At 37.6% G+C, this 12,405-nt stretch overlaps 1 protein-coding gene across 1 annotated transcript in view; it reads left to right on the plus strand.

The window, feature by feature from the left end:
• Positions 1–12,405, plus strand: part of SEPTIN7 (septin 7) — an 88,229-nt gene that overhangs the window by 27,174 nt on the left and 48,650 nt on the right. The window contains exon 3 of the mRNA XM_063452147.1: positions 7,039–7,145. Within this exon, the coding sequence (XP_063308217.1) occupies positions 7,039–7,145 (107 nt within the window). The remainder of the gene's footprint in view (positions 1–7,038; positions 7,146–12,405) is intronic.

Genomic DNA, 12,405 nt, shown 5'->3' on the forward strand with positions numbered 1-12,405 from the left:
GTGTTTTAATGAGGAAATGGGCAGACTAGAAGACTAGACAGGTAAATTTGCATCTTTCAGGAGATCAGCAACACACTATCCCTGCTCTTTCCTGGGCTAACCTTCAAACCATTGCCATACCACGCTTCTTAAAGAACTGTTTTCAAGTAACTTAAAACAAAAGTAAAGACTGAGTAAGGTTAAAAAATTATTAGTGTTTTTTGGGGTTTTTTTTGTTTAAACTGTGACTTCTACAATAATATATTTAAAAATAAAAAGGGGCACTATATGCATTTATTAAGGCTTCATCTCCTTTAAGTGGTTCTAGTGTCTAGAGTACCCTGGTGATGCCCTTACATTCAGCATTAAACAGTTTTTATTGCTAAGCGAGAGTCCCCAGTAACTGGTCCACCCTGTGCTGCTTGGGCTAATGAGAAAGCATTAGCCTTTGCAGCATTGATGGCTGAGAGTGTCAGCCGAGTGCTTCCTGCCTATTACCACATCCATTGCTGGTATAAATCAGTATGACTAGAAGGAAGCGTATATTGACTGCATTTGCATACCGGTCTGTAGGTAACCAAGGAACCTTTTATTTAGTTTTAAATTGTTCAAAAATAATTTAACACTGAACAGAGAGACAGTGCCAGGGGGAATACAGACACTATAACAAATTCAATGAGATGAAATGGTAATAATGCTGTGTCCCTTTAAGAAGTTTGAAGTATAACGAATTACAGTTTGAAAATGTTGCTGGAACAGTATGCTTTATTAAGATTATGACAAGACAGATTTAGAAAAACTATGTGTGACATTGGATCTATAGTGAAGGCAATATTTTGAACTTTCTGTTTTCAATTTGAGCATTTCAACAAAAGTATACACAAGGGATAGGCAACCTTCGGCACTCCAGATGTATTTAGGTAATCTAAAGAATAAAATACCCAAGAGTTTACTTAATATAGATAATGGATAACCATTGGGTTATCCAGCCAGGTGCTTAAAATATTAATATACAAACTTTATTAATTAGGCTTATTTGTAGCACTTTTGATAACCCTTTGTAGGTAATTAGTGCACTGGAAGATAAACCAGTGTACCAGGGTAGACAAGGGGTTAAAGCATAGTATATGTGTTCAAAAACAGGGATTAACTATAGGTTAAACCATAGTTTATTTTCCAGTGCACTAATTACCTACAAAGGGTTATCAAATGTGCTACAAATAAGCCTAATTAATAAAGTTTGTATATTAATATTTTAAGCACCTGGCTGGATAATCCAATGGTAACCCATTATCTATACTAGGTAGAGGAGTTGCCTTACACAGCTAGTATATTTCACTTGCACTGGGGATATATGTGGTTTGTGTATGTATTGGTGCATGCAGAGTGGACTGTGATCCCATTTACCTCAGGGTACTGATTACATTTTTCCAGTTTTTAACCTCGTCCACTTTATTGTGGATTAGGTGAATCTTCCCCCTTCCAATTCAGTAGCTTTTAAAGGTCATTTTGACGTACGTTTGTCCGGTTTATATAAACCAATTTAGGATGCTTATATTTTTGGAAGAGATCATTTCAAAATAACACTATTTTGCAAGAGAAGTTTTCTGACCATTTTGTTCCTGCATTATGTTATTGAGGCCACTTTAAAGCCATTTGCTTTTGGTAATTCTGATTAACTTTCTGTTACTCCTCCTGCAAGGAAAAAAAATCAAAACAACTTCATCTTGGGACATCTGGCTGCTAGGACTGCAATGCTTACATAACCTTCAAGCAGGATTGATAGTTTATATGAAAAGGCTGTTTTTGGAGAAACAGGATATCTAGTTGCAGTTTGCAAAGGATTAGAAGCTAAACAGCAAGAACCCTTTCCCTCTGTTATCTTAAAATGTCTGTTTTGTTCTTGCTAAGGCATTAACTATTTAGGTGATATCTGAAGAAGCTCTAGATAAATGTTTGACATCAGCTCTTAATTGATACTATTAATGCAAGCTTATGAGTAAGAAACAGTAGCATTAACATAGCTCTCCCAAGTTTATTTTTATTTTCTTTCTTTATCTTTTGAGATTTTTGTAGCTTGCAGTAACATTACAATGATGTATCTATAACATTTAACTTTTAAGGGACACTGTAGACACCTAGACCACTTCATCTAATTGAAGTGGTCTGGGTGCTGTGTCCTTGTCTCTTTAACCCTGCTATGGAAATCTGTGCAATTTTAGAGAAACTGCAATGCTTGCATTGCAGGTTAAGACTTCATCTTAACGCTTTGCATGAGAGCATTCAGCATCTTGAAAAACCTAGTAGGAAAGCATTGATTCTATGGTGGAGATTTAATGTGCACACAGTTCTTGCTGTGCATGCGCACTAGGTTTCCTTATAACTGTGACATCTGCAGAAGAGGAGCCCAATCTAGTGCCGAGGGATATCTGCGCTGGATTCAGATAAGTAAAAAAAACATATATATATATTTTTAAAACTCTTTATTTTCCAGTGGGGCAGGGGGCAGAAGGACACGCTAGTGTTAGGAATACAGTTTTGTATTCCTAACACTATAGTATTCTTTTAAAGACATACTCAACATGAATGAATGCACCAAACATGCAGAATTTATGCTAATGTGTATCCCTTTGGCTGAGTTAAGTCACTTCCAACTCCTCTTTTTCAGGCTAAACTGTGCAAGTCTCTTTACTCTGCCTGCCTGGTATATACACACACCATAGATTAAACTAAGTGACAATCTGTTTACCATTATGTGAACAAGATTTATTTTTATTTTGATGCAACTACTTTTCCATGTTTTCTCACTTTAGCTTAACCCAGTTTTGTTTGCTGATCATTGTCAATTAGGAAAAAGTGCTTATAGAGCATATAATGGTCACTCACATGTTTCTAATTTGTGAAAAACAATTATGGTCCCTAAATCAGGTGATGTTAAAAAAATAAAAAATAGTCCCAGGCTCTGTAAAAGTGTGGGGGAAGCAAATTTAATTTGCATTTACCAGTTAGCAATCTGAAGTTGTAGTGAGCAGTCATCTTTCCCACAAACCGTATGAGTACTGTAAATTAACCTGCTACAAGTAGTTAAAATGCTTGTGATTGGTCAGTCCTTGAGCCATATTTGGTCCAATATTGAACGGATTCCTATATTATCCCATTGGAACCAAAGTCTGCCAGAGGAAGAAATATACTAAGGATCTGTAAAATGCTAGATAAGATTTATCATTAAACATGGTGGATTCATGCTTAGATTAAACTTTTAAGGAGCTGAGGTTTATCTCTACATAACAATGAATTGCCTGTATTTTCGTACCCTATAACCAACAGAGACCAGATGAGTTTGGATAAGCTTTGGTGAAGAGCTTTGCATTTTCACCAAGGAATTGTATGTCACACACTGTTACTTGAGTGTTTTTTCATCTTTAAACTTTTGCTTTTACCAGTTTTGGAAGGATAAGGCGAGATAACAGAGAGACACAATAAGTGGAAATGTACTTTACAATATGAATTACTATGACAGGAAACACAATTTCACTTATTTCCTTGATTAATGCTGCTTGTAGTGTTGCCAAGTAGAAACAGACTTGATTATTTCCAAGGATGCCCCTTGTTTCAGGAAAGTAACTGTGATTATTATGTTAGACTATTTATCTTTAAACACGGTCTAATTTATTATCACTAATCTACATTGAGGAACCTAATTCCATGCTTAGATACGTCATGGCCGAAATACACATTTTGACATTTCTATCCCTATCCCTATCTTAGCCACCAATAAGATTGGGTCAAAAACTGTTATTCAGTGTGTTGCTTAGCTATTGATTTTACGCATGTTCTACTATGGCTATTATAGCACTAAATATTTTATAGTTCAACTAAACCTTTTGTTTGTGTGTATTGACGTTTGTGAAGAGTAAACCCTGATTGTCACTTTTTCCTGATTACAGTTGCTCTGCACACACTGTAGGACCTCTTCAAACCTTGGTGTCACAGGTTTTGTTCCCATCAGATTTTGTTTGACCTTTTAATCCTTTTAAGGGTGATAAATGTAGTGCCATTGGATTGGGTAATAACAGTTCTACCCTAGGGCTGGAGAGCTTTAATCAATCCTTCCAGGTGAAACACTTTAAATAGGTACATGAAGGCATTTAAGTCTTAATCCCTTGTCCTCAAGTGTGCAGCAGTGTAAACAGCCATCACTAATTAGTCTCGCTAACCATCCGAAGAAGGCCGGATGGGTAATACTACATCTGGTACATCAGTTATAGTTTTGTGTATTAGTACATTTGGTAACACTCTTTGACAAAAAAATGAAAAGGTTTTTTACTGGAACTGAAATATCCACATCTTTTTGAAATGATTATGTGCCAAAAAAAACGTATTTTATTATAAAATCAATTACTTGTATGTTTTTTCCATCTATATTTTTCTTTATATGCCTTTGAACACGCTGTGCAAAACCGCCTCTACTAACCGGAGCAATTCATACTTACACCATACACAAATATTTAGACTGCCTAATGAATAAAAAAGTTTAATATATAAAGAAAACTCCATACTTTTTAATCAGGTGTCTTGTACCATTGCTACAACAAGAACTTGCAGTGGATATGGTGCTTGAAATTTTCCTTCCTTTAAGGTCATTGCTCTTATTATTGCTTGCATTCTCAAGCTCTTATTTATATATTTTTTAAATTTAAATAAAGGAACACTGTAGGCACTTTAACAACTTCAACTTATCGACCTGCACTCCTGCCCCCATTTTAACCTCTAAAACCCATTGTTAAACTAATTAGAAGTCAAACACCACACCTGTCTAGTGGTCTCTAAATACCTAGGAAAAATACAAAATCTATTGGGATAGATCTTCCAGAGACCTTTTTATTTGGATTCCTGATCTTTCTTACTGGTTGGGCCCATAGAAGGGTTCCCCGACACTAAGAGATTAAATAATATTCACTCCCCCCAATTTATTTTGTGACAACTTTTTTTTCTCTCCAATTTTAGGTTATTTGAAGCACACTCACAATGACTAAATGCAACTTGTGTTATAACTGATTCCATGCTCCACAGTTTATTGCTGTTTTGTTTTAATTGTATAAAATCTTGTGATTTTACTTATAATTAATCCTATTAATTTTTGCTCTGTGCAATGTGTATTAGTCTCAAAATAAAGAATAATAATAAAAAAAAGCCTCATCTATTCCTTTTCTTCAAATTCTTCTTCCTCCGTTTTGGTATGGATTTGTTGCTGCTTAGGATAAGTATCAAATCCTTCCATTCATGTGTCCACCAATAGAAAAGCAATGGGATGTGTAAATCTGCATATGCACACAGGCACTCTGCTTTCCTCTGAACATGTGCCATCAGAAGGAAGCCATGAGGTCAGTGTTCTGGCAGTGGTTCTAGGAGAGATGCTGCATAGAACTCTGCATTCTTTGACAATGAACATACATTGTGCTTTGCTGTTCCCAGAAAAAAACAATCCGGTTTTCCTAATTGAATTTTCTATACATTTTCTAAACTGGTTTCCCCTACCAGTGTGTGTAAGTATAATGAGCTAAATGTGTTAATGTGGAAAATTCATCTTGGACACCGTTGGCATGTTTCTACTGAATGTAACATTTTTAACATTTTGTCCCAGAATTGCTCTTTATATGCACCCACCGCTTAACTCGTCAAATCACAGGTGAGGTGCGGTTTTGGTATCGGATGCCAATCAAGTATCAACCAGCCTGCTGTTGGCATAAATTAAAATATTGCACATTAGTCTGAAGTACATGCAAATGCAAGGATACAATTTGACCGTTCTGAAGAAAATATTTTGCATAAGTTGTAACCAACTTTTTAGTCTGAGTATCTTGACTAATAATTCACAATCCATTTTTTACCAAGTATACTGCCTGGATACTTGGCTTGTACATTTCAAAGATCTGTTTGGTCAAACCAGACTTTATCAATGCAAGCAAACACATGCTTACTCTGTTATGGAAAAAAATTAACAATATCAAGACAGGCTGCCAGTTTGTAACCAGATAATATCTGTTGTACTGAACAATACACTTATTCATTCATATTTGTGAATGTTATATTACTGCACATATACCTCTGTCAGCCTGAATACTTGCATGGCTCAATTTCTGCCTTGCCTCCTCTTTTTCAATACCTTCTCTAAATGACAGACAAAGTTTAGAAAATTTAAGGAATTGTAATCCTGCACTATAATAAATATATACATTTGTGTCTCTGGAATTTTAAATAACTTGAATATATCCGGCTTCAGTCTTTACTTTGGAATGTACAAAGAGGGTATTTGTGTTAGGGATTAAATAATATCCCACTGTATAGATTTGTGTGAGTCAGTGTTAATTTAAAAAAAAAAAAAATAATAATCTTAAGGATGTTATTATATATTCATTTGTGCTAGATTTTAATTTTTTAAAGGCATTCTATAGTAACAGGGCTCAAAATTGTCTATAGCCATTGGCAAATGAACATCTCTAGCCCTAGAGGATATACTTTGACTTGCAGTGGCAGGTAATCTTTAAGGCATGACAAGTAGCATAAGACTACAAATGTTAAGCCCTGGTCTTAGAAAGATTTTTTTTTTCAGGACTATAAGTTCCCTACCGCTATGGTGACCCATTCTTTCTAAAAATGTAATATGTACTCTCCTTGTTTCCAGTGCCATACACATTTGTTTTACATTGCAGCAACTTACATTTACATTGCAGCAACATTTAAGGCCACTGCACACAGACCTCTTTATTAAGATGAATTGGTCTGGGTACCTATAGTGGTCCTTTAATCAAGTTTCTCTTCTGAATTTGCACTCTTTGTATTTGTAGGGAAATTGGATAGCGTTGTGATACTGTGGTGTGAACTGCAATCTGCTCCAGATATTTACAGCTGTTCATATAGAAGGCCTGTAAGCAGTACTTAGCAGCTCTAAATTTGTTAAAGACCATTTTAAAGTTTTATAATTTTGAAATGTGTATGATTTATTGTCATGTTCCAAAATGTAATATGCTTTTTTTTTTTTTTTTTCTTTTCTTACAGGTGAATCTGGTCTGGGAAAGTCCACACTCATCAATTCACTGTTTTTGACAGACCTGTACTCCCCGGATTACCCTGGTCCTTCACACAGAATTAAAAAAACTGTTCAGGTATGATTTGTTAGTTTTTCCTTCTCTTTCTTCTTCACTTGAATAGTAAGCATTTATTCTAAAAAAACAATGAAATCTACATTGAGCAGAAATGTTTGCTCAAAGCATAACTGTAATAACCCTGAACTATGTGCTTGTCAATGTAGTTTAGTTTAAAGGACCACTTTGGGATCAGGAACACAAACGTATTCCTGAGCCTTTAGTGTTAAAACCACCATTTAGGTGGCTTGCCCCCACCTTATTACCGTTAAAAGGTAAAATAACTTGCCTTATTTCCAGTGCTGTGGAGTTTTCCTTTAAGCACCTCTTTGGATTGCAGAATTATAGAAAATTGTGCAGATATGTTCTGTTCTAAAAATTGCAGTCAGAATTTATGTGGCAAACTTGACAGTTGCTATAGTAAGTCCTTGTTGCAGTTTGCAGTAGATTAGGTATTTGGTTTACTGACTCAAAAGAAGACAGTCTACAGGAATGTTCTCTTGTAGCCATCAACATGTAAGATGTTGTTTTCTCCCTGTTTCCCCCTCCCACATTTATGTTTTATTTTTTCAAAATGACTGATGAGAACACTGTGTGCTTCTACATAGATTTTAAACATTTGTTAAAGGAACACACCACTGCCCAAGTGGGCTAAAAAGTACAAATCACTGTAAGTACCTCTATTATAAATGCTTGTATTCGTTAAAAGTATATCTTAAAAGATCTTGCAAAAGCTGCAGTTCTTAGAAACGGCATCCTTTCTCCAGGAGAGTCTAACAGATGCCTCTGAAGCTGTACCTCTGTTTGTGTGCACACGTGTTGGTGCGTATGTACTGCACAGCGTTCTGATCAGATATTTGAGAAGAAGGAATGCAGGAGGGAGGCAGGCGTGCTCACGGTAGCTAGCATATGCAGGAAGCATTCCAAAATCAGGATGGTATTTCTATGAGAAACTGTAACTTCTATAAAGTGCCTTTTGAAGTGAGATACTCCTCAACCATAAAGCACATCAACAAGCTTGGCTGCTTTACGGGTGTTGTGTGGTTCTTTACTAAAGAATGTGGAAGCTTCCATACACCACGGGGTCAGTGGCACATTGGTTTCACCAGCAGAAAGTGGAGACTTTAGTTTGGGTTGTGTGTGTGCCTATGTATTTATCATGCCACACTGGTTTTATTTTATATGGTACAATTCTGTACTTTTGCAAGTTGTTGACTGAATACACACAGTTTTGAATGAGATGCTCTCACAGCATGGCATGATTTCAATCTTATACTAGTTTAACTGCAAGCTGGAGACCAAATAGTAGTGTATGCTGCGCGTAATTTAACCCCTTAAGGAACACATGAACGTGGGAGGGGGAAACGGGGAGAAAACAACCCCTTAAGGACCAAACTTCTGGAATAAAAGGTAATCATGACATGTCACACATGTCATGTGTCCTTAAGGGGTTAAAGGCCTGACATGTTTTGTTGGTAATTCCAGTTAGAGATGATTGTATTTTTTATTTTATTTTTAACACTTCAAAGCCTTTACTAAGCACTATAAACTCTTCACCTCGCTGTAATTATGGTTCAAAAAGTATATTGTAGGCATTGTATACTTGGTTTCTTTCAAATTGTTTTCAAGTGGTTTGATTGATTCGTTTGGCACCTAAAGTCAAGCCAATCTGCTGTGGCTAGGATAATACAAGAGCAAACCTCTGCTTTATCAATCTATTGTATATAATATTTATATCAAAGAACGCCTAGTGTTAGGCTGAGGATGTCGACTGATGCTCCTATAGACTTTAAGCTTGTTTGAGCAGGGTCCTTTTCAACCTATTGTTCCTGTAAGTTTTCTTGTAATTGTCGTATTTATAGTTAAATCCCCCTCTCATAATATTGTAAAGTGCTACAGAATCTGTTTGCGCTATATAAATGACAATAATAGCCTATCCGTGGCTGCCCAACTAACCCTTTACATTCTGCAATGCAGAGATGCTAGAGTCCCAACTTCAGGACTAAACATTTGCCAAATACTTTAACTCCTGAAGATAAGATGCCTGGGCACCACTACCCTCCTAACAACCTTAATGAGCTAAAGTTATCTGGGTGTTATTTTAAAGGGACTCTCCAGTTTTCCTGGCACTGCAGGTCTCTCTCTCCCCCCACCACCACCACCAATCCCCGGTTGCTGAAGGGGTGAAAACCCCTCCAGTGACTTACCTGAGACCCCCGCTGATGTCCCTCGGCGGTGGTTTTGGGTCGCCGCCGCTGCTCCCCTTCATCACGTCACCCGGCGGGGGAGACTGATCCCGCCCGCCGGCTGAGGAGACCTAATGTGCGTGTGCGGCAATGCCGCGCATGTGCATTAGAGCTCTACATAGGAAAGCATTGAAATTGGGGAATTGAGCGACGCTCTAGCACAGAAAACCTGTGCTATAGACACGGAAGTGACCTCTAATGGCTGTCTAGTATACAGCCACTTGAGGAGGAGTTAACCCTGCAAGGTAATTATTGCAGTTTATGAAAACTGCAATAATTACAGTTGCAGGGTTAAGGGTAGTGGGAGTTGGCACCCAGACCACTCCAATGGGCAGAAGTGGTCTGGGTGCTTGGAGTGTCCCTTTAACATTTAAGTCCAGGGTTAAAAAACTTCTGCATGTCCAAGCCACAGCAGAAAGAGCACACAGGTTCCAGGTAATTCCTATTCATACTGTTCAAACTGTTGAACATAATCACATCAGTGAACTCTAGTTCTGGTGTTTAGAATGTTCCTTTAAAATGGTTTATTGATGTTTTGTTTTTGTTCACTGTTTGCCTGTTGCAAAATAGTTTGCTGCGTAAAAAAAGGTTTGTTGTAAATCGATTATTTCATTATGAGCAATGTAGCAGAGCACGTTTTCTGGAGTTTTCCCATGCATTCCTGTTTTTCAGAAGCTGTCTATATAATGAAAGGTTCTGGAGTTGTATAGTTTTCCCAAACATGCATTTCATGTTCAGGAAGTAGAGTAGCTTTTCTGACCCACCCATACACATTGGTTATAGGCCCCTAACAGCATGTGCTAACATATATTTGTTCTTGGTAAATTCACTTCTGTGAGACGTTTCATCCCCTTAATTGACGTGCAGTTGGGACCACAAATAGATCTTTAAAATGGATATAAGTGACCTGACTTAGCTGAGAGTGCATGGGAAAGCAGCCATTTGGAGTGGGTCTGCTGAGAAAAGTTTGAAATTCCAGGACTTAGGCTAATTTGTTTTCCATGAGTCTCTTGGGAATTCTGACTGCAGCACATGATGGGATACAGTTGGAAGTTTAACCGTGAACGACAGTAGTTTACAGTTCTGGTTTATTGGATCCATTCCAGATGTTTCTTTCTGTTTTTGACCATGTATGGACACACTTAATGCTATACGTCATATGATTTAGAATATATTGCAAGAACATTACAGATGTCATGCATCTCAGTGCTTTTAATGTTTTCAGGCTTAGCCATTAAGTTTGCTTTATTTGTATACAGAACTACTTTAACAGTTTTTTTTTTTTTTTTTAGTTTTTTTTTGTCTCCTTAAAAGTTTGTTTGATCCTCACTCCTCCCCCATAGAGGTTTGGCATGTTGCAGTGTTTGTTGCCAGTTCTCTCTTTTGATTTTGTTTGAAAACTAGTACAATCTTTAGTAAAGCTTTATAGTTCTTGTCAGTCATCTCGGCTTACAGAATCTGTAGTAAAGCGACCAAATGAGTCTGGTCAATCTGTTAATTCATCATATTTATAAGTTCTATTAGCTTCCATTAACAGGTAGCAAATGGCATTTTCATTTCTGCCAGGACTGTTATAAAGTGGCAAAATACCGAGTTGGTACCCATTAATATAATAAAAAATATAGTGTAAATCTAAAATCTAGCTAGGCTTTAAAACCGTGTGCTGATATCTGTTTATCAAATATGTACTTTGAACCAAAACGACATTCTCTGCCAATCGGGTTTCCATATGATAAAGTGACGTTACATAAAGTGTGCGACAGTGAAGTTATTAATGCAGCTGCTTCCATAGACAACATTGTATTATTGACTGGGTATAGAAATGACCTGGACCCTTTAAAATGTAATTTGAAGATGTGCCATCGACAAAACCCCTCCGCGTCTCCCCCTCCCACCTCCTAGTGTACTGTGCGTACGGCATTTTTGTGCCCCCTCGACAGATGCTCCTGATTGGCTGGGCCGCAAGTTTGACATGCTTGCCTTAAATTATCTTGTTTTCTTGCTGTATTATGTATGATTGTATTTTGTACATGCCTCACAGTAGAAAAGTCTCCACTCAGGCTTATAGTAGAGGTATAGAGCGGATGCCATGTAACAACCCCTGGATGTTGGGCTAAAGTAACATCCCCAGGACGTACTTGAAAACCAAAGTAATCTGAATGTGCCTTTCCTGGTTAAATACTTTATTTGAAAGTGGCACATTTGTTACTACATGAACACAGAGAAGCTGATGTGAGCAATTAGTCTGTACTAATAGTTCCTAAAATATTTGCACTATGGCACACCTATTTTTTTTTTTTTTAGCCTTTGCCAACAACTTCTAAATATCACAGCGTTTCTACCCTGAGTATTTTATACATATTTCTAACTAAATTGACTTAAAGGGACACTATAGTCACCCAGATCACATCAGCTCAATGAAGTGGTCTGGGTGTCTTTTCCCTCTAGGGTAACCCTGCCTGATGTAAACATAGCAGTTTCAGTGAAACTGTTATGTTTACATCTGAGGTTAAGCCAGCCTCTACTGGCGGTCTTCCGGACAGCCACTAGAGGCGCATCGGCAATGATTGAGGCATATTATGCCTCAATCACGCAGAGTGTCCATAGGAAAGCATTGAAAAAATGCTTTCCTACGGACACTTTGAATGCGAGCGTGGCACTGCTGCGCATGCGCATTCGGCGCCGGTGGCGTCAGACAAGGATGCTGACGGCGGCGGGGGAGGAGAGGTAAGGGAGCCTGGTGGGGGAAAAGGGTGGGGGGCACCCTCAGGGTACTATAGTGTCCCTTTCATAGTTTTAATGGTTTGCCTTTGCATAAAGTGTGTGTAAAAAAACAAAACTTAACTGCATTCAGCCTACTACATCCTAATGTGTTTATGGGCAACTTTGAGGTGGCGTGAGGAACACCAGTATGCTAGAACACACTCGTTGGAATCCACTGGTCTAAATGCAGTCATGCAAGCCAACTCTTGGTTCAAAGAGAAAGAAACTACCTGCTGGTAACAGAGTTCAATGATTAGTTCTCTAGTTGCAGT

The sequence above is a fragment of the Pelobates fuscus genome, chromosome 4 (assembly GCF_036172605.1).
Source record: "Pelobates fuscus isolate aPelFus1 chromosome 4, aPelFus1.pri, whole genome shotgun sequence".
NCBI classification, from domain to species: Eukaryota; Metazoa; Chordata; class Amphibia; order Anura; family Pelobatidae; genus Pelobates; species Pelobates fuscus.